Source organism: Myotis daubentonii, chromosome 16 (assembly GCF_963259705.1).
Source record: "Myotis daubentonii chromosome 16, mMyoDau2.1, whole genome shotgun sequence".
Lineage (NCBI taxonomy): Eukaryota > Metazoa > Chordata > Mammalia > Chiroptera > Vespertilionidae > Myotis > Myotis daubentonii.
The window spans coordinates 18,843,191-18,862,361 of record NC_081855.1 but is presented as its reverse complement, the minus strand read 5'-3'; the positions used below and the strand labels follow the sequence as shown (position 1 = coordinate 18,862,361).

Sequence of the window (19,171 nt, the reverse complement as noted above, 5' to 3'; positions counted from 1 at the left end):
GCTCCCGTGCGCTGCAGTCCCGCCTGGCGCTCGCACCTGCTGCTGGCGCTGGCCCCACTCACACCCGCTGCCAGCCCCAATCGCTTGGCACCAGTCCCAATCACTCTGCACCGTCAGTGGGTAAAAGCGGCGACTGCTGGCCCCAATCACCCCTGAGGGATTCTCCACCTCCCCCTGCTCCTGAGGGGCAACCTGGGCAGCAGCTGCCACTTGCACCCACTGCCAGCACAAGCCCTGCTTGCACTCGCTGATGGCGCTGGCCCCAATCATTCCACACCATCAGTGGGTGGGAGCAGCAGGAGCAGGGCTGCCGACAAACATGGGACCAGGGCGACGGCGGGAGGGGCTGGGTGGGGGTGCGGAGATGGGCCAAGACCCGCCCCTGTGCCCACCGCATCCTCGTAGCCCACAGTTCAAGGTGCACGAATTCATGCACTGGGCCCCTCGTCTCTTAAAATTAAGTTGATCTGATGTGCCTACTACATGATTTAAGCCTAGGTAAGACATGTTTGGCTAAACTGTCTTCCAAAAAGGAGGAACCTACCAACAGTATATAGGGTGTTTCTTTCTCCCATACCCTTACCAATAACCACTATTTTCCATTTTCTAAAATTCTTGCCAACATCATAGGTAGAATATGGTAATAGTTTTAATGTATATTTCCCTATTGAGAGAAAGAGAGGTTGAGTATCTTTTCATACAATTACTAATGACAGTATTTCCTCTTTGGTGATATCCTTTACTGTGTTTCTAATAAATTATTTTTCTTCTAATTTCAAAGAGAATTTTATATATACTGGATATTAACTCTATCTTCTCTTACAAAACTTTCCCCAGCCAACTTCTTTTTCTTATCTATTGACATCTAAAAGTTATGAGACATTTATGCAAAAAAAGTTCATCTTTTTAAAACCATCAATTTCCTTTACAGAGCACACTAAGCCAAATAACCATAAAGACAATTTGATTTAAGATCTAACTCTATTGCTAACCAGCTGTATGATTTTAAGGGACTCACAGCCTTTAAGCCAGAATAAGCAACACTCTTCTGTATAAAGTTATAAGCACTGCACTTGAAAATAAAATAGATATTATCAATTAAAGAACTTTTAAAAGTGAAGATATTCATGATTATCAAACAATCATAAGAATTAACAATCTGGTTCAAAATAATGGGGTTTGGGGGAACCTAGTAATGCTAATTTTAAGTGAAGTCATTTAAAAAATCTTTAGTCTCTTAACATCAGTTTCACATCACTTTGTTCCCACTATTAAAATATTTTCAAACACTAGCCAAACACAATTATAACATTAATTGAAGAAAGTAATTATCTAAAGTATCTTGAAGAAAAAATGAGTATCTAGCCCTCACCGGTATGGCTCAGTTGGTTAGTGTCATCCTATGCACTGGAAGGTCATGGTTTGGATTCCTAGTCAGGGCACATACCTAGGCTGCAGGTTCCATTCCCAATCAGGGAACGCAGGGGAGGCAACTGATGGATGTATCTCTCACACCAATTGTTTCTCTCTCTCTCTCTCTCTCCCTTCCTCTGTCTCTAAAATCAATTTATTTAAAAAAAATGGTTTGAGCAGTGGCAGTATCATAGCCAATGAGGTTTATCCCAGGCATGATTATTGCTAATTGAAAAAAATAAAAACAAAATAAAATAGAAAAACAGATATCTAAGAAATTATGGTAGGTATGTGACCAGGAATGACTCAAAAAAAAAAAAAAAACTGAATAAAGGCATAAACACATGAAACCACAAAAATATATGTATCTACTCTATATTCTAAGGGTTAAATTGTTTCATGAGATGTGAAATCAAAGAAAAAGCATTATTTCTGAAGTACTTTATTCATTTCTGAGAACTACAATTTTGTCAAGGTTAAAGTTTATGTACTTAACACCTCCTCATGTTAATTATCCCTGCAACTTTTTTTTTTAATCCTCGCCCAAGGATATTTTTCCATTGATTTTTAGAGAGAGTGGAAGAGAGAGGCAAAGACAGAGAGAAATATTGATGTGAGAGAAACATATCAGTTGGTTCCCTCCTGCACACCCCTGACCAACGCCCGGGCTGGGGAGGAGCCTACAAGAGAAGTATGTGCCCTTTACCAGAATCCAATCCGGACCCTTCAAACCGCAGGCCAATGGTCTATCCATCTAGGCAAACCGGCTAAGGCGTCAGCTGTTAATCTTATTGAGGTTCCCTTATAAAGTTGTTTTTTTCCGGCTCCTTTTATATTTTCATCTTTGGGTTTCAACATTTTTACTATAATGTGCCTGTATGTGGATCTCTTTGCACATCTAAAAGCTTCCTAAGTTCAATGTATTTCTTAAATGTGTAAGTTACTGCTTTTCATCAAATTTGGGAAATTTTCAGCCGTTCATCTCAAATATTTTTTCTATATTTTTCTTACCTCTCATTCTGGCATTCCCATTACATCTATGTTAGCACACTTAATGATATCCCACACTTCTATGAGGCTCTGTTCATTTTTCTATTTTCTTCCTGTTCTTCAGACTGGATAATCTTCAGTGACCTAATCTTCCAGTTAACCAATTCTTTCTACTGCTAGCTCAAATCTACTGTTGAACCCCTACAGTGAATTTTTTACTTTATTATTAGATTTTTCAAGTCCAGAATTTCCATTTGGTTCTTTGTTACAATTTCTCTTTATTGATATTCTCTATTTGATGAAACATTGTCACTCTTTACTTCTTTCAGGATGGATTTCTTCAATTCTTTAAACATACTTATGACTTGAAGTCTTTACCTATTAAATCAGGTCACCCTCACAGGCACTGCATGCTTTTTTCCCTTTGTATAGGTCAGTTTCCTATTTCTTTCATATCTACTAAATATGTTTATGAAAACAAGTTTTTTTTATAATATATTGCAGCAACTCTAGTACTGGTTCATCACCACCCCTTTCCTGGCTTGTTATTGTTGTCTGCTACTTATTTTTTTAGTGGTTGGCTAGGCTATTTTAGTAAAATCTACTTCTCCCCCTTTCCCCACCTCAGTGTGTAGCCTCTGATGTTGCTCCTCAGAAGGTACAGCCTTGGGCACATGCAGTCACTCTAGGACAGTGGTTCTCAACCTTCCTAATGCCATGACCCTTTAATACAGTTCCTCATGTTGTGGTGACCCCCAACCATAAAATTATTTTCATTGCTACTTCATAACTGTAATTTTGCTGTTATGAATCGTAAATATCTGATATGCAGGATGTATTTTGTTACAAATTGAACATAATTAAAAGCATAGTGATTAATCACAAAAACAATATGTAATTATATGTATTTTCCGATGGTCTTAGGCGACCCTTGTGAAAGGTTCGTTCGACCCCCAAAGGGTCGCAACCCACAGGTTGAGAACCGCTGCTCTAGGATGAGTTTTTATAGGGATCCCTTTTGAGTGTCTTGTTCCCTAACTATATCCATTTGTAAACCCCCACTTAAATGCTGGTGCTCTTCTGAGTGACATATCTGCTCTAACAACGGGACACTTAAGTTGGGGAGATAGAGTGGCAGCCTCTGGTCTTCTGGGGTTGCTTCTGCCAGCATGGAACCTCCACCCTACAAACAAGCCAGGGCAATTGTGATTACGCTGCACTCAAAGTAGAGCCTCCGTCCTAGTAGAGCAAGGGCTGATGGAAAAAGGACCTCCTAGTCACACTCAACTGAAACTTCACCAGTACATCTGGTGGGGGGAGAAGTAGAGGGAGGATGATTCTGAAGCCTTCAACAGTGAACTGGGGAAAGAGAGATCTGTATTCCTGCCATCATCTCCCTGAAATAGTTCCCAACACACAAAGCTGGGAGCAGTGAGGGAGGCAGTGGTTCATGGATCAAATGCCAATCTGTTTTTACCAAGATTTAGCAGATTTTCCTGAAGAAATATATCATTTGCTGTATGCTATAGGACCACTCTAAAGACTTCAAATGGATGTTTTAAAAAATAATTTTCACTGGTTTTCCTGGGAAGTGGGCCTATGGAGCGCCTCACATTACCATGCTAGATATGAAACTCTCAAACTTATGATTTACATATTTCAGTATGTATCTCTAAAAGGACTATGTTATAAAAATACAGATAAAATCTACAAACTTAACCGTTTTGGATTTTTTTAGCTAATCCTCACCCAGGGATATTTTCCCATTGCTTTTAGATAGAGTGGGAAGGAAGGAGGGAGGGAGCTTCAACCCATGTACCAAGAGGTCACTGGTTCAATTCCTAGTCAGGGCACATGCCTGGGTTACAGGATCGATCCCCAGGAGGGAGTGTGCAGGAGGCAGCTGATCAATGATATTTCTCATCAATGTTTCTATCTCTCCCTCTCCATTCCTCTCTCTCTAAAATCAATAAAATAAAACTAGCCGTAACTGGTTTGGCTCAGTAGATAGAGCATCGGCCTGTGGACTGGAGGGTCCCGGGTTCGATTCAGGTCAAGGGCATGTACCTTGGTTGCGGGCACATCCCCAGGGAGGGGTGTGCGGGAGGCTGCTGATCCATGTTTCTCTCTCATTGATGTTTCTAATTCTCTACCCCTCTCACTTCCTTTCTGTTAAAAAAATCAATAAAAAATATATATTAAAACAAAAACAAAAAACTTAAAAAAATAAAAATTAAAAATAAAATAAAACTAAATAAAATATGCTAAGTTTTCCTTTGAGATGAATATATAGTAGTCAGCCTTAACTGCAGGAGATACATTCTAAGATCCACAGTGGATGCCTGAAACCATAGACAGTACCAAACCCTATATATACTGTTTTGTCCTATACATACTAGTGCATACCTTTCCATTTAAAGGAAGCACTTTATGACTTCTCTTTGGCATATCTGAATTGCCAGCATCGCTATTCTTGCACATTAGGACCATTATTAAGTCAAATATGGGTTACTTGAACACAAGCATTGTGATACCTTGACAGTTGATAACCAAGATGGCTACTAAGTAACTAATGGGCAAGTAGCACATAGCATGGATATATTGGGCAAAGGGATGAATCACAACCTGGGAGGGATGGAGCAGTATAGTGCAAAATTTCATCACACCACACAGAAAAGTATACAATTTAAAACATCCATTTTTTATTTCTGGAATTTTCTAATATTTCTGGACCGCAGTTGACTTCAGGTAACTAAAACTGTGGAAAGTGAAACTGTGGATATAGAACTGTTTTTTAAAAAAGGCACATTTTTGGTTTCTTGGGTATAGTTTCTCATCAGAGATCAAGCTTTTTAAAATTCTATTGCTCAAAGCTACTATATATTTACCTGTTATATTGCTTGATCTAGCAATTGCTATAATGTTAAATGTCTATGTGTACATTTATCAATTTCTCCTTAGTTCTATCACCTTTTGTTTTACATGATGTATCATGGCTATTTTGTTTAAAAGGTGCATAAAAGTTCATAATTATTACATCTTCTTGGTAGACAACTTCTTTCATTGTAAGAACCTTCTATATAGCTTCAATGTTTTCTGTCGTTAGGCTCCAATCTTGTTATTATTGCCTCATTTGCTTTACTTTCTTCTCTTAAAAAAAAAAAAAAAAAAAAGTGAAGCAGGGAATCTTTTGGTTGTTTTTTATGGTCAGATTTATCAGTTTCTATGATTAGTATTGTTTCTTATATCCTACATATTAACTCTATGTTTACTTTTTAAAAAAAAAAAAAATATTTTGCCGAAACCGGTTTGGCTCAGTGGATAGAGCGTCGGCCTGCAGACTGAAAAGTCCCAGGTTCGATTTCAGTCAAGGGCATGTACCTGGGTTGCGGGCATATCCCCAGTGGGAGATGTGCAGGAGGCAGCTGATCGATGTTTCTCTCTCATTGATGTTTCTGATTCTCTATCTCTCTCCCTTCCTCTCTGTAAAAAAAAAAAAAAATCAATAAAATATATTTTAAAAAATAAATAAATAAATAAATAAAATAAAATAAAATGTGGCCGAAACCGGTTTGGCTCAGTGGATAGAGCGTCGGCCTGCGGACTGAAAGGTCCCAAGTTCGATTCCGGTCAAGGGCGTGTACCTGGGTTGTGGGCACATCCCCAGTGGGGGGTATGCAAGAGGTGGCTGATCGATGTTTCTCTCTCATCGATGTTTCTGACTCTCTATCTCTCTCCCTTCCTCTCTGTAAAAAATCAATAAAATATATTTTAAAAAAATAAAAATTAAAAAAATAAAATAAAATGTGTCAAAGTTTGAATTTACTGTTATTTTCCCTGCTCAATATTTATGTTGAGGACTCACTTTTTTTCTTAATGCTTGAAAAAAATCTCAGTGATTATCTCCTATTCTCTACGATTCCCTTAATTCTCTGCTCTGGGAACTTCTTTAAGATGTGTGCTCAAAATTCAATTCATCCTCTATTTCAATTGCTCTTCGATATTTCTGTCTCACTCACATAGAGTACTCCTCGATACTGTTTTCTAATTTACTAAAATCTTGTCTACAGTTTAAACCATCTATTTACCTTATTTCAATTTATTTGTGTTAACAAGATTTCTAATGGTTTTTAATATTTAATATCTATTTTTAATATTAAAATACTCTAAAGAATATGCAAGCTTATGGCATCTGAATCACAAATAATTACGTAAACCTAGCTTGAAACTCTTGAAACTCTAATTCGTTAGCATCAGAGCTTTATATAAATTATGAGCATGTACAAAAATCCTTTTGAAACACACTAAAAATTTCACTGTCTTCTGGTGATTAACATGAGCTCTGTATCTACTATCTTCCTTCATACTGGGAACTCAATGGTCACAACTTGTTTGCTATCTCATGCAATAGGCTCTTACTCATTGCCCAAATCTGAGATTTCCAAAACATAAACACTGCTGCAGTGCCAAAGCTTTGCATTGAAGTTGGTTAAAGGGAAAAGCTAAATCAAATACTTTTTTCAAAAGCTAAACACTTTTATCCCAGTTTAATGAAAAAGTAACAAAACTTTCTAAAATATTTATAACACTTCCCGTTGAAGTTGCTGGGAAAATGGGTACTAAGGTAGGAACAGAGAGTAACAGGATTCAAAAGGTATTCTCTTCTTAGCCTTCCTCATTACCATTTGCACTTATATTTCAGCTCTTCTCTAAATAAGTGAAAGCACCAAAGCAATAGCTGTTCCTATTGGAAAAAAATACCAGTGTTTGGACTTCTGGGGTTACCTTGACCTGGTTTGCTGAAAGATAAAACAGACAAAGACTGCTGAACACATCAAAACAATAGCTTATACTGTTATCTCCTGTGACAATTATAAAAGACTAGGTTTACACTTCACAGTATCTATACTAATAAAAGGATAATATGCTAATTAGACCAGGTCGACCAGACATCTTCCTGTCATCCGGTCCTCCTTCCAGACAAAGCCACAGTGGCAGGGGCCTAGGAAGAGGCAGTTAGGGGCGATCAAGCAGGCAGGCAGAGGAGTTAGGGGCCATCAGGCCAGCAGGGGAGTGCAGTTAGGGGCGATCAGGCAGGCAGAGTGGTTAGGGGTGATCAGGCAGGTGAGCGGTTAGGAGTCAGTGGTCCTGGATTGCGAGAGGGATGTCCAAGGGATCCCAGATTGGAGAGGGTGCAGGCCGGGCTGAGGGGCCTCCACTCCCCCCCCCCCCTCCTGTGCACAATTTTCATGCACCGGGCCTCTAGTATCACATTGTTTGCGGGTAGTTTTTATCGCGTGCTAACAGGTGGCGCAGGCCATTTTTGCTAATTTTTTGCGCAAATGGCAACGTTCAGTAAAATTACGATAACTTCAGTTTACGTATTTATACGTTACCCGCGTTCTACCGCTAGTCTATAAAAAACGTATTAATCTGTGTCCCGCGCTACTCTAATACCAGTCAACATAAAACGTATAAATACGTTTCCTGCATACAATGTGTTAAGTAATAATACAAGTTGCTGCTTTAGAAGACATTTTTAAATTTGATTTTTATTCTAATAAAGGCAAATAGCCGAGACAAAAACTAAATCAACATTTACCTTTTACATACTATGCATTTTCTTTAGAAACTAGACCAAAGCTCTCAAAAAGTTTCACATTATTCCTTTTGAAATTTTATAAAAAGTTACCTTAACTGTTCTTTATTGGCCAGCTTAAGCTCATTGGAAACTTCAAATAGTAAAGATACAATAGTACACATACAGATTTATTGGGTCTAGGTGTATTCAAAGCAACTTTAACACACCAAGCATGTTTTTTGAATGAACACACATTACAAGTGGTTTAGATCAGTAAATGATAATGCATTTCAGAAATGAGAGGTTCTTGATCATTTTCATTTCTCCAGAATTTTATAGAAAAGTCAATTTTATAATTACAAAGAAAAAAATAACAAAAGGGAAATCCTAACACTTTTACTTAGGGATAGAAAAAAAGAGAAAGCAAATAAACAAACTTTGGACAAGGTTAACTTGAATCCGGATCAAGCTACAGAATTACGGGTGTGAGAGGTGAAGGAAAAATAAGATGTCAATAGTCAGTATCATAGTGAATCTGAATTGGTCATCAGAGGAAATACTGCCATGACCTTATACATATGTACACATTAAAGGTATTACAGATTATCTTAACAAGAACATACTATTGCACAGAGTTTAAAGTAGTGTCTCATCAATTCAAGGTTAAAACAAATTTTAAAAGGGAAAGATTAACAAATTCAAATGAACATGAAGAATTGGACAGAATTTATTTCTCATGACATTTAATATATATTCAATTTAATATATACTCAAACAATGATGATACAGTGGGGCCTTGACTTACGAGTTTAATTCGTTCCGAGACCAAGCTCGTTAAGGAGCTTGTTAACTCAAATTACTCTGTCAACTCAAAGCAAAAAATCGGCAGACAGCTGGTATCTCAAAAAACTCGTTAGTCGGGACACTCGTAAGTCAAGGCCCCACTGTACTGTGCAAAATGTATTATCTACCCCAGTAGGCTGTACCTTCTGAAAGATAAAAACCCTATCTCATTCATCCCAACCTCCACAGTATCTTACAGATTGCCAGCATGCCTAAACAGGAATACCAGCTTTCCCACCTCCTTGTTAGCCTAAGAAGGAACAAAATAAAACAGCAGCAGCCCTCCTGTGAGCCAGGAGAAAAAAAAATCCCCACCCCATGCTAGAGTCAGTAAGCATTTCCAAGCCAGGGCTGAATTCTGTGAAGCCTAAGAACAGTGGCTTTCACACTTCTTTGATCACAACTCATAGCAAGAAATATGTATCACAACTCTATCCATACACATATATACGTAATTAAAACAAAAAATTTTGTGCAACCATACTTAATTAACCTCATCAAATATAATATGCTCTTTTATTTCCCATTTTATTCTTATTTTTAAAAACTGCTGGTCACACCCTCTCAATTTTGTTACTCATCAATGGCTTACAATCTGTAGTCTGAATTCCATCACTTTAGGGCAGTAGTTTTCAAAGTGCCCATGTACCTCTGGGGATATACAAAGATTTTCCAGGGGATTCATAGGCACATGATGTTTTAAAGGAATCCACTTCTAGATCCTCAAATTTCATAAATATTCTTTCCTAAAACAGAGGGGTGTTTAAATGTAGATCCTCCTTGCCCACTACCATTTTCTTAACACCTTTCTCCCACTTAACAAAAGAAAGGCATTTTATCCATCCTAAATTTTACTATGGTTCACTGCCCTATTGCATAAAAACTCTGATACCAAACCAGAGAAACAATTTAAAATACTAACATCAGTACTAAAAAAGTGAATGACTAATAACTGAGTAACACATCTTTTGGCAGGTCAGGTGACAACAAAACTGAAGGAAGACTTAATTGAGTTGCCAACCAATAAAATAAAAATATTTTTGAAGCTAGAACACTTTGTGATTTAACATATAATTCAGAAAGTTAAATGAATGGATTGATAATTGCTATTTTAAAAAATACTTCTATTTCTATCTACTTATTTATGAGACCAAAGGTTCTAAGCATTTATATCTAAAATAAACAAAAACCCGCATCTTATTTTTTTCTAGATTTAATATTCACCCAGAAGTTAATGACCTAATTCGGAGGGGAATCCAATATATTTCATAAGACCTGCATTTCCAATAATTTTTACAATTTAAACTTTTTAAAATTGTTTTCTGTTTTTGTTTTTTAGTGAAGGAAGAAGGAAAAAAGAGAGAAGAAAAAAAACATTGATGTGAGAGAGAACATCAACCAGTTGCCTGGCACCCGCCCTGACCAGGAATTAACCCACAATCTTCAGGTGCACTGGATGATGCTCCAACAAACTAAGCCACACCAGTCATGGCTAATTTTTACATTTTAATAATTCTTTTTTAAAATATATTTTTATTGATTTCAGAAAGGGAGAGGGAGAGAGATAGAAACATCAAATGATGAGAGAGAATCACTGATTGGCTGTCTCCTGCACACCTACTAACTGATTGAGCCCTAAACCTGGGCATGTGCCGTGACTTTATGGTTCATAGGTCAATGCTCAACCACTGAGCCACACTGGCCAGTCAATAATTCTTATTTTAAATGTGTAAAATATTTATGGCATGTGTACTTTTAATAACTATTAATAACTCAATACAGAAGAAATTTACATACTATTTTTGTTATAGAGAAGTCTGATCGAATTTTTCATTTTAATTTAATTTATTGATTTTAGAGAGGGAGGGAGAGAAACATCGATTTGTTTCTCCCCTTATTTATGTATTCACTAGAGGCCTGATGCACGAAATTCATGCAAGAGTAGACCTTCCTTTCCCTGGTTGCCAGCACTGGCTTCCCTCTGGCATGAGGGACCCGGGCTTCCCTTGCAGAGGGAGGCCACGCCCACCCGCCAAAGCCAGCTGGTTGGTGGCCTGGGCCTGCCTCTGCAGGGTGATCATGGGTCGATGGCTGGGCCCCTGACCAATCGCACTGTACTCGCCTTGGCTAGTCTGGCACCAGTGGGTGTCATAGCATGGTCCCGGATGGTCGTTCTGCTGTTCAGCTGTTTGGTCGATTTGCATATTATGCTTTTATTATATAGGATGGTGATGGGTATTAAATCACTATGATTGATTCCACTTGATATGTTTAAATGCATGAAGTTTTAATTTAAGTTGTCAGTATTGACATAAAATTTAAAAATATGTGAAGGATGTAAATTCTAAGTAAATTTAAAAGTTGGATGATTACTAGTCTAGAGCAGTGGTTCTCAAACTGAGTCCTTGGACTAGCAATACTGCAGTCACCTATGAGCTTATTAGAAATGCAAATCCTCAGGCCCCAACCCAACATACCATGTACTTAACAAACTCTCTAGGTGATTTTTATCCACATTGATGTTTGAGAGCCACTGGTCTAGAAGGCTGTGAAAAACCTATCCATATTTTCCTAGGTCAGTACCCAAAATGTAAACCCTTCCCCTTATCCTTCAGATTAGGTCCCTCATGATATGCTCTCATGTATCTGCTCTCATGTATCTGCCTTTTTTAAAACACAATTACTTAATATCTATTTCCTCACTAGAGTTCAAGTTCTATGAGTTAAAGAACCATGTGACTCTTGCTCCTTCTGTATACCAAGCACCTGACAATGCCTGCCTCATAGTAGGTATTAAATACTTATTAATAAATAACTGAACAATTGTTGGATAAATTCTATGAACTCTCAGTTTTAATATAACATGGCTAAAGCTATTATTAGAATGCCAACAGTCCTGGTTGGTCTGGGGATATCTCTCAAGTGTTCAGAGCACCGAAAGTCCTGTGTCCCAGAACTATACAGTCCACTATATCAAATATCATCATTAAGGTTAAAAGACAAGGAAAAATCTCAATAATGCATTTTTCACCTTGTTTTTCAATTCCATTCTTAATCCTTACCTCTAAATAGACTTTTATTATACAATATAAGTACAAATAAAATCAAGGTTTATTCAGTGACAACACTGTATTACCAAGAAACCTGACATTTTAAAGCAGTCTTAGTATAAGGTTATGGTTAGACTTATAAACTTACCCTCTTTAGCCAAATATAACTCTTTAAATTTTGCTCTTTTTTGATTAAATTCTTGTTCAAGCTGCTGCTGTGCACGTAAAAATTCTGCATTAATTTTTTCCAATTCTGCTACCCGTTGCTGAAGAGAAACTGGAAAAAAATATATACTAGTTAACATGTAAAAACTTTCATTTTTAAAAATTGTTACAAGAATAAATTAGTATTATAACTGGACATTTCTATAATGAAACAAGTAGTCAAGCTTCTTCCAAAGATCCAATCTCAGACGTCCTAATTTTACAAATAATAAGAAACTTCTATTAGACTTAATATACACACTGTGACTAAATCATGTAAAGTAGAACAGCCTATATATGGAAAATCACATATGGCAAATTTCCCAACACAGTCCCTTTGTGTAACTGACAGAATGTCAGTCCACTTCTGGAATTGTTAAATATTAAATATTAAATAATTTGGGCTAGGAGCATTTGAGATCTTGCTCCCTAGCATGTGTTATCAGTTTGGCTCCAATAACCTCTCATAAAAATCAAAAATAAATAAATTGGGGTTATTTATCCCACAAATGAACCCACTACCAATCTTGCTAGCTCCTGCTTCTTTGAAGTGTTTCAAGCAAAACCTATCAGGTTCCCTTATTAGGATAGCCATACCAGCCTGAACCATTCTTCCAATTTCAAGATGATTCATTACCATTATATTGAAATCATAATAAAAAATTCTTTCATATAGAAAGGATACAGAACTATACATTGTGTATGAACTCTCAATTGCTGGGAGAATATCTGGTGTTTAGATTAATGTTGACTGTGATATGGCAGGGATTGAGACACATTTTTACTTTAGGGGCTTTACAATTTGGCCACAACTGATCAAATGCCTATCCTGACCAAACCCAGAGGCTCTTCTGATTCAAGGAAGAGATGGGAAATTCAAGAGTCCAATTCTTGACCACCTCCTCTGCCCAAACAGCAACCCAGCCACAAAGCTATGACCCTAATCTCTCCAGGGGATACCTAACACCACTGCCTAATTACCTAGGCCAGCAGAGATCCCAGTTCCCTACTACAAGCCACCTTAGATAATGATTTGCCTATAATTTTAACCATAATCTGAGATTCTGAAGGTCCTCCCTCCCTCAATTCATTATTAATTTAATTGAGAGCTAATGTTATAGTACATAGGAAAAAACTGAAAATGCATTAATGATTTATCTATTAGTATTAGGATGTCTAATTAATTTCTTCCATGTGTTTTTCAAAGTTCTCTACAACTCCTTTGATCATAAATAATGAATTAAAACTGATATTTTTCACTCGCATGACATCTTCAGACTAGGCTCACTACAGATCTAATAGTATTGATGATATTCATGGCAGAAAGAGGAAATAACTATGACCTTGAGTTCCATGTTATTAAAGGTAAGGAGCATTTTGTGGAGCAAATATTAGGGTCTTTAGGTCCAAGCAAAGAATGGCATCTGGTCAACTTAATGTTTGATAACCTTTGGAGAAATGGAGGAATGGGGAATCCACTGGAATGGGAAAATGTGCAGTTATCTCATATTTACCAATGGAAATCATAAAGGAAACCTGGTCTCTCTGATATTTATTTCTCTTTTATTTTTATTGTCAAATTCCAACTGTTAAGTAAAGTTTTCCACTGAACACTTTAATATTAGTGGTAGCTATTGATTATTGCATGAGGTCGAGAAGGGCTCTAATCCTATTTCTACCAAAATACACACACACAAAATACCCATACCTTTCAACATAATATTTAGGAACTAAGGCTAATGAATCAATTAAAAACTAAAATTCAGCCTTTAAAATTGCAGGCAAGATTAAGGGTGTTTTCACTACTCCCAACCCTGTCCTGGCTCTGACCCACAGTTCATATGAAATCCACTTCCACAGCTCTGGCTGCCTCTCTCCAGACTTCAGGACAGTTTTTTTCAATTCCAAGAATGACGGATCCCTTTGAGGATAGAGCAAGTAACTCCCTTATTCTCATTTTTTAAAAACTAAAAGCATTTTCATTTACTTCAAGTACTTCTAACAACTCTACGATACAAAAAAGGGCCAAACAACTGCTTTTTACAAGAATGCCTCTATTGCTATATCTAGAAAAATCAATTCACCTTGCATAAGACAGCAGTAAAGTTTACAAACAGGCATATTCTAATGCATTAGCAACCAACTACAAATCAAACTGAAAACAGCTCTGATCACACAAAATGCTGCCTTATTTTTCTAACATGGTAACTAGTAAGCAGTTCATAATAATTAGCTAATAACTTATGTAAAAAGTACTTACCCTGGCATATACAAAAAATTTGTTAGCTTTAACTATTAAACTAGTAATATTTAATGAATAAAGAAAAAAAGCAGAGTGATCAAGTGAGTTTGTACATAGCCACAAAAGACCAGAAGTCAATTTCCAACCTCATGATTCTGACTCAGTTCCATGCTTCCACTTCCTATTACCATGTATTTTCAAAATATCATGGACAAATTAATCAGTGTTAATGTTAACTAGTTGGTGTTAATATTAAGCTTTCTATAACTTAGCAGCTAAGAGCTGTTTGTATGCCAGTCTTAGTTAAACATTCCACACATTCCTTTTTATTGTTACCTTTGAGTGGTATATCGTTACCTTTGAGAGGGAAACTATCTTATGCACTTTTTCCAATGGGAAAAATGAATGATAAAATGGTAATATATATGTATTTATCAACAACTGAATTTATAAAAACAAACAGAATAGAAAAAGACACAGAAAGCTTTTTGACAGTTGCCAGATGGAAGGAGGAACAGGGTTAGGAGAAAAAGATGAAGAGATTAGTAAGTACAAATTGGTAGTTACAGAATAGTCATGAGGGTGTAAAGTAAAGCATAGGGAATATAGTCAATAATATTATAATAACTATGTACGGTGTCAGATGAGTACTAGATTTATCAGATTGATCACTTAGTAAATTATATAAATGTCTAATCACTGGGTTGTACACCTGAAACTAATATAATATAGTATGTCAACTGTAATTGAAAAATAAAAATTATTTAAATTTAAGTCTGGCCCTAGCCGGTTTGGTTTAATGGATAGAGCATTAGCCTGCAGATGGAAGGGTTCCAGGTTCAATTCTGGTCAAGGGCACATACCTTGGTTGCAGGCTCCTCCCCAGCTGGAGCCCTGGTTGGGGTGTGTGCAGGAGGCAACCCAACCAATTAATATGTTTCTCTCACATCAATATTTCTGTCTGTCTTTTCCTCTCTCTTCCACTCTCTCTGAAAATCAATGGGAAAATATCCTCAGGTGAGGATTAAAAAAAAAGAAGTCTTAATTAAGCAACTACACAGAAAGAAGAGAAGCAATAATATGGTAAATAAATGAAGATTCAGTAACTTTTAGATTATCTCCTTCCCTAATTTTGATAAAAATGGGAAAATATATAATAACTTAAAAGTATTTTTAAGCCCAAGTTGGGTCCTACTACTACATTCTTCTAACACTGTACTAAATTTAATGAAACAAGCAATCGGAGAAGGGGGGGAAAGCAGTTTAGGACAAATATTACTACAAGAATCTCTTTGTTTAAAGATGTTCAATATCCAATAAAACACCCATTTCAAGCAACAATAACAAATAGAAAATATAACTCTAGTGGAACAAAAGAATCTGAATAGTTCCTAAAACTCAGAAGTCTTAACTTGTATATCACTGGGTTTTAAAATGATACTTTTAAGTATGGTAGTTACACCTACCCATTGGAAAACTATCAAGCCATAAAAATCATATTAACTCCAAAGAACAAGATACAAAAGTATATGCACCATTAAAAAAACATGAACCATTAAAAAATAACACAGAAAAAAGACAGGAAAGACTATGACAAATTATACTGAGTGGTGGCCCCTTTGAATCCAGGAGTAATTAAAAAAATAAATTACATTGATTGGATTTAGATTAAATGTAATAAAGTGCTTCATTTTTTTAGTAATAATGATTACAATTTTATCTTATTGCTCCACATCAATCATTCTGCTCATAAAAAGTACACATAATTTACTTCAGTTGTCTTAAAATATTTTAAAATAATAAATAATCATTTTAAAAATTACACATATATTTTCCTAGGACAAGCAATTTGCTAAAAGATTGATCTTCTTAAAAACATAATCTCTTCTGTTTCAGAAGTGGCCTTCCAGCTAGCCTTCTTATAGTGCTCTAAAAACCAGTGGCCAGCTTCTTTAAGGAATTACTAAAAATGATGATGATAATGATTTTTAATATGTTTTTATTGATTTCAGAGAGGAAGGGAGAGGGAGAGAAATAGAAACATCAATGATGAGTGAGATTCATTGATCGGCTGCCTCCTGCACGTCCCACACTGGAGATTGAGCCTGCACAACCCGGAATCGAACCATGAACTCCCAGTTCATAGGTCAACGCTCAACCACTGAGCCATGCCAGCTGGGCTAAATGATTATCATTTGCAGTAAATCTACACACTTCATTGTGAGTTATTTAATCTAATATTTAAATAAATCCATAATTACTTAACATGACTCACAGAAGGGGATAGGAGAAAATATAGTGGGTGGGGCTGGCAGGAATATCCATCACAGACAAACTGCAATCCGTATGCAGGTACTTGCATTAACATTACCAATCACTTTATAATATTAGAACATATAGATATGGCATTTAGGAATCACTTTTTCTATAACACAAAGATAATCAAATTCTTTAGTACAACAGAAAACTATCATTTTACTTTATTTAATCCCATTTCACTCTATGTACTCCCCAAAACATCTGACTTTAGCAACTTTAAGAAACTGCATCATTTCACCTTGTCCATTTACTGAGATACACCAATTCTAAAATAAAATAACATCTGGTTAAGAAATTTACACAGAAAACTTATTAGCCTTCCTTCCGTGAATCAAAATAAAAAGTCTTATTTTGTTTACTTTTTTGTAACTCTCTTAAATCAATCAGATGTCATAATACTTCAGATAAAAGATAACACTTTTAAGACAGATTTCAAATAAAACCAATTATTTCTTATGTAAAGATTAGGTATTTATGTTAACTATCTGAAGATATTATTATAAATCCAGGAAAAATATTAATTGAAAAAACTGGCACCAAATATTAATCCAGGGGGGAAATCCTATCAAATAAAAGGGTAATATGCAAATTAACCATCACAAAGATGGCAGTGAGCATAGCCACAAGATGGCAGCGTCCAGTCCTCTCAGCCCGCCAGAGTCCCCCAGTCCCAAGGGGGTGGGGGGGGGGGGATGTCGGCTGCTGAGAGCAGGCAGCATGAGCGGCCTAGCAGAATGCTTGCTTCGTCGCCACAGCAATGAGGCAAGTGTTCCACCCCGGCCATGGAGGACCTCTGGCCAGGCCAGGCGCAGAACGCTTGCGTTGTTGCAGGCTGGGCTAAGGGACACCCCCCATTCCCCTGTGCACGAATTTTGCGGACCAGGCCTCTAGTGAGATAATAAAAAGCTATTTAAGAAGACTCTTCAAGCCGAAGCCGGTTTGGCTCAGTGGATGGAGCATCGGCCTGCAGACTGAAGGGCCCCGGGTTCGATTCCGGTCGGGGGCATGTGCCTGGGTTGCAGGCACATCCCCAGTGGGAGATGTGCAGGAGGCGGCTGATCGATGTTTATCTCTCATCGATGTTTCTGACTCTCTGTCTCTCTCCCTTCCTCTCTGTAAAAAATCAATAAAAATATATTTTAAAAAAAAAAAAGAAGAAGAAGAAGAAGATTCTTCAAAAGGGTAAAGATAGAATTGAGAAGAAACAATGAAAAGGCCCGATTTGGAGGAGGGGGTAGCAGGGGTAGTAAGGGTGGAGGTAAGAAGAATTAAAGGGCACAGAAATGTTTTCTCATTTTCAACCTCCTTAAAGACATTTATGACCAAAATTAATGACCTCCCAGCATTTGTAGTGTGGAATTTTCTGAGTCTAATTTTAGTTCTTAGTGCTACCATTACTTGAGTAGGGACAATCACAGGATCATAGTGTTGCAAGGATTTTAGATTATTCTATTCTAGTCCAGTGTATTTCAAACTGAGTTGTTAAACCAATTTAGTGATTAACAATCTGCCTTTTAACAATAATGAAATATAACAGAAAATATCCGCAACACCTTTAATATGGGTATGTTATTTCATGAAATTTGTATTTCAGACACAGGTGCCCCCTCCACACACACCCCCCACTTTGCGAAAGTTCATCTTATGCTGCTCTGCTTTTATGAAAGGCCTACATTAGTACTACCTATTTTCACTAACCAAGAGAATTTTCACTTTTAGGAAAAAAGGCAAAAAAAAAAAGTGTTCATTGTTTGTTTTGCTGGTAGCTGTAATAGAGGCACAGTGTGAGTGACACTGCTTTTACTATATGCTATGTTATTTTATGTTTTATATGTTACTTGATATGATTTAGTAGGTTATCTTTTGGGTGTGAGAACAATCAACAAAATTTTATATAAACTAATACTGATAACTACTTCTTCACTTTATGCCATTTCAGCTTACGAAAGGTTTCACAGGAAATCTCTACTTTCAGATAGCAGGGGAAATCTGTACTCACACATTTATGCTGGGTTGCAATGAAAAAAGTGTTTCTTACTGTGAAGAGAGGTCAAAATAGTTTGAAAACCACCAATTACTAACTCATGCAGGAATCCATTCCTACAATATCGCAGACATATTGGCTTCGACATGAACATAAATCAAATAACTTAGTTCACAGTCTCATGGGGCAGCCAATTCCACTGTTAGAGATTTTAGATTATTCACCCAATCCCTTGGATAACTAGTCATCTGTTAGAAAAGTCTACTTTTAGTAGCACAACCCTAAATCGGCTTCCCTAGATGTCTTAGTTCTGCCCTATAGAATTGGGGGGGGGGGGGGGGGGAGCGGGTTCTAATATCTGACATCCCACACTGTCCTCTCCTTTCTTCTCCAAAAGAAATCCCTTCTAACCCTCTAATATTTTCCAAATTCTTCATTATCTCAGTTGCCCTCCCAGCATACTACAAGTAGCCAAATTCTACATAAAACAGGACATTCTAATCCTAATACAATACTAGCATAGAGTCTAATAGAAACATTATCTG

General features: G+C 36.8%; 1 protein-coding gene and 1 pseudogene across 5 annotated transcripts in view; one reads left to right on the top strand and one right to left on the bottom strand.

Moving 5' to 3' along the window:
* The window catches only part of RABEP1 (rabaptin, RAB GTPase binding effector protein 1), a 113,716-nt gene that overhangs the window by 72,128 nt on the left and 22,417 nt on the right, over nucleotides 1-19,171 (bottom strand). For 4 of the 5 annotated variants that reach the window (XM_059668970.1, XM_059668971.1, XM_059668973.1 and 1 more), the window contains exon 2: nucleotides 12,026-12,154. The exons of the other annotated variant lie outside the window; for it this stretch is intronic. In XM_059668970.1, the coding sequence (XP_059524953.1) occupies nucleotides 12,026-12,154 (129 nt within the window). The remainder of the gene's footprint in view (nucleotides 1-12,025; nucleotides 12,155-19,171) is intronic. 5 annotated transcript variants of the gene reach the window in all.
* LOC132219505 (U4 spliceosomal RNA) lies at nucleotides 1,582-1,665 on the top strand (annotated as a pseudogene).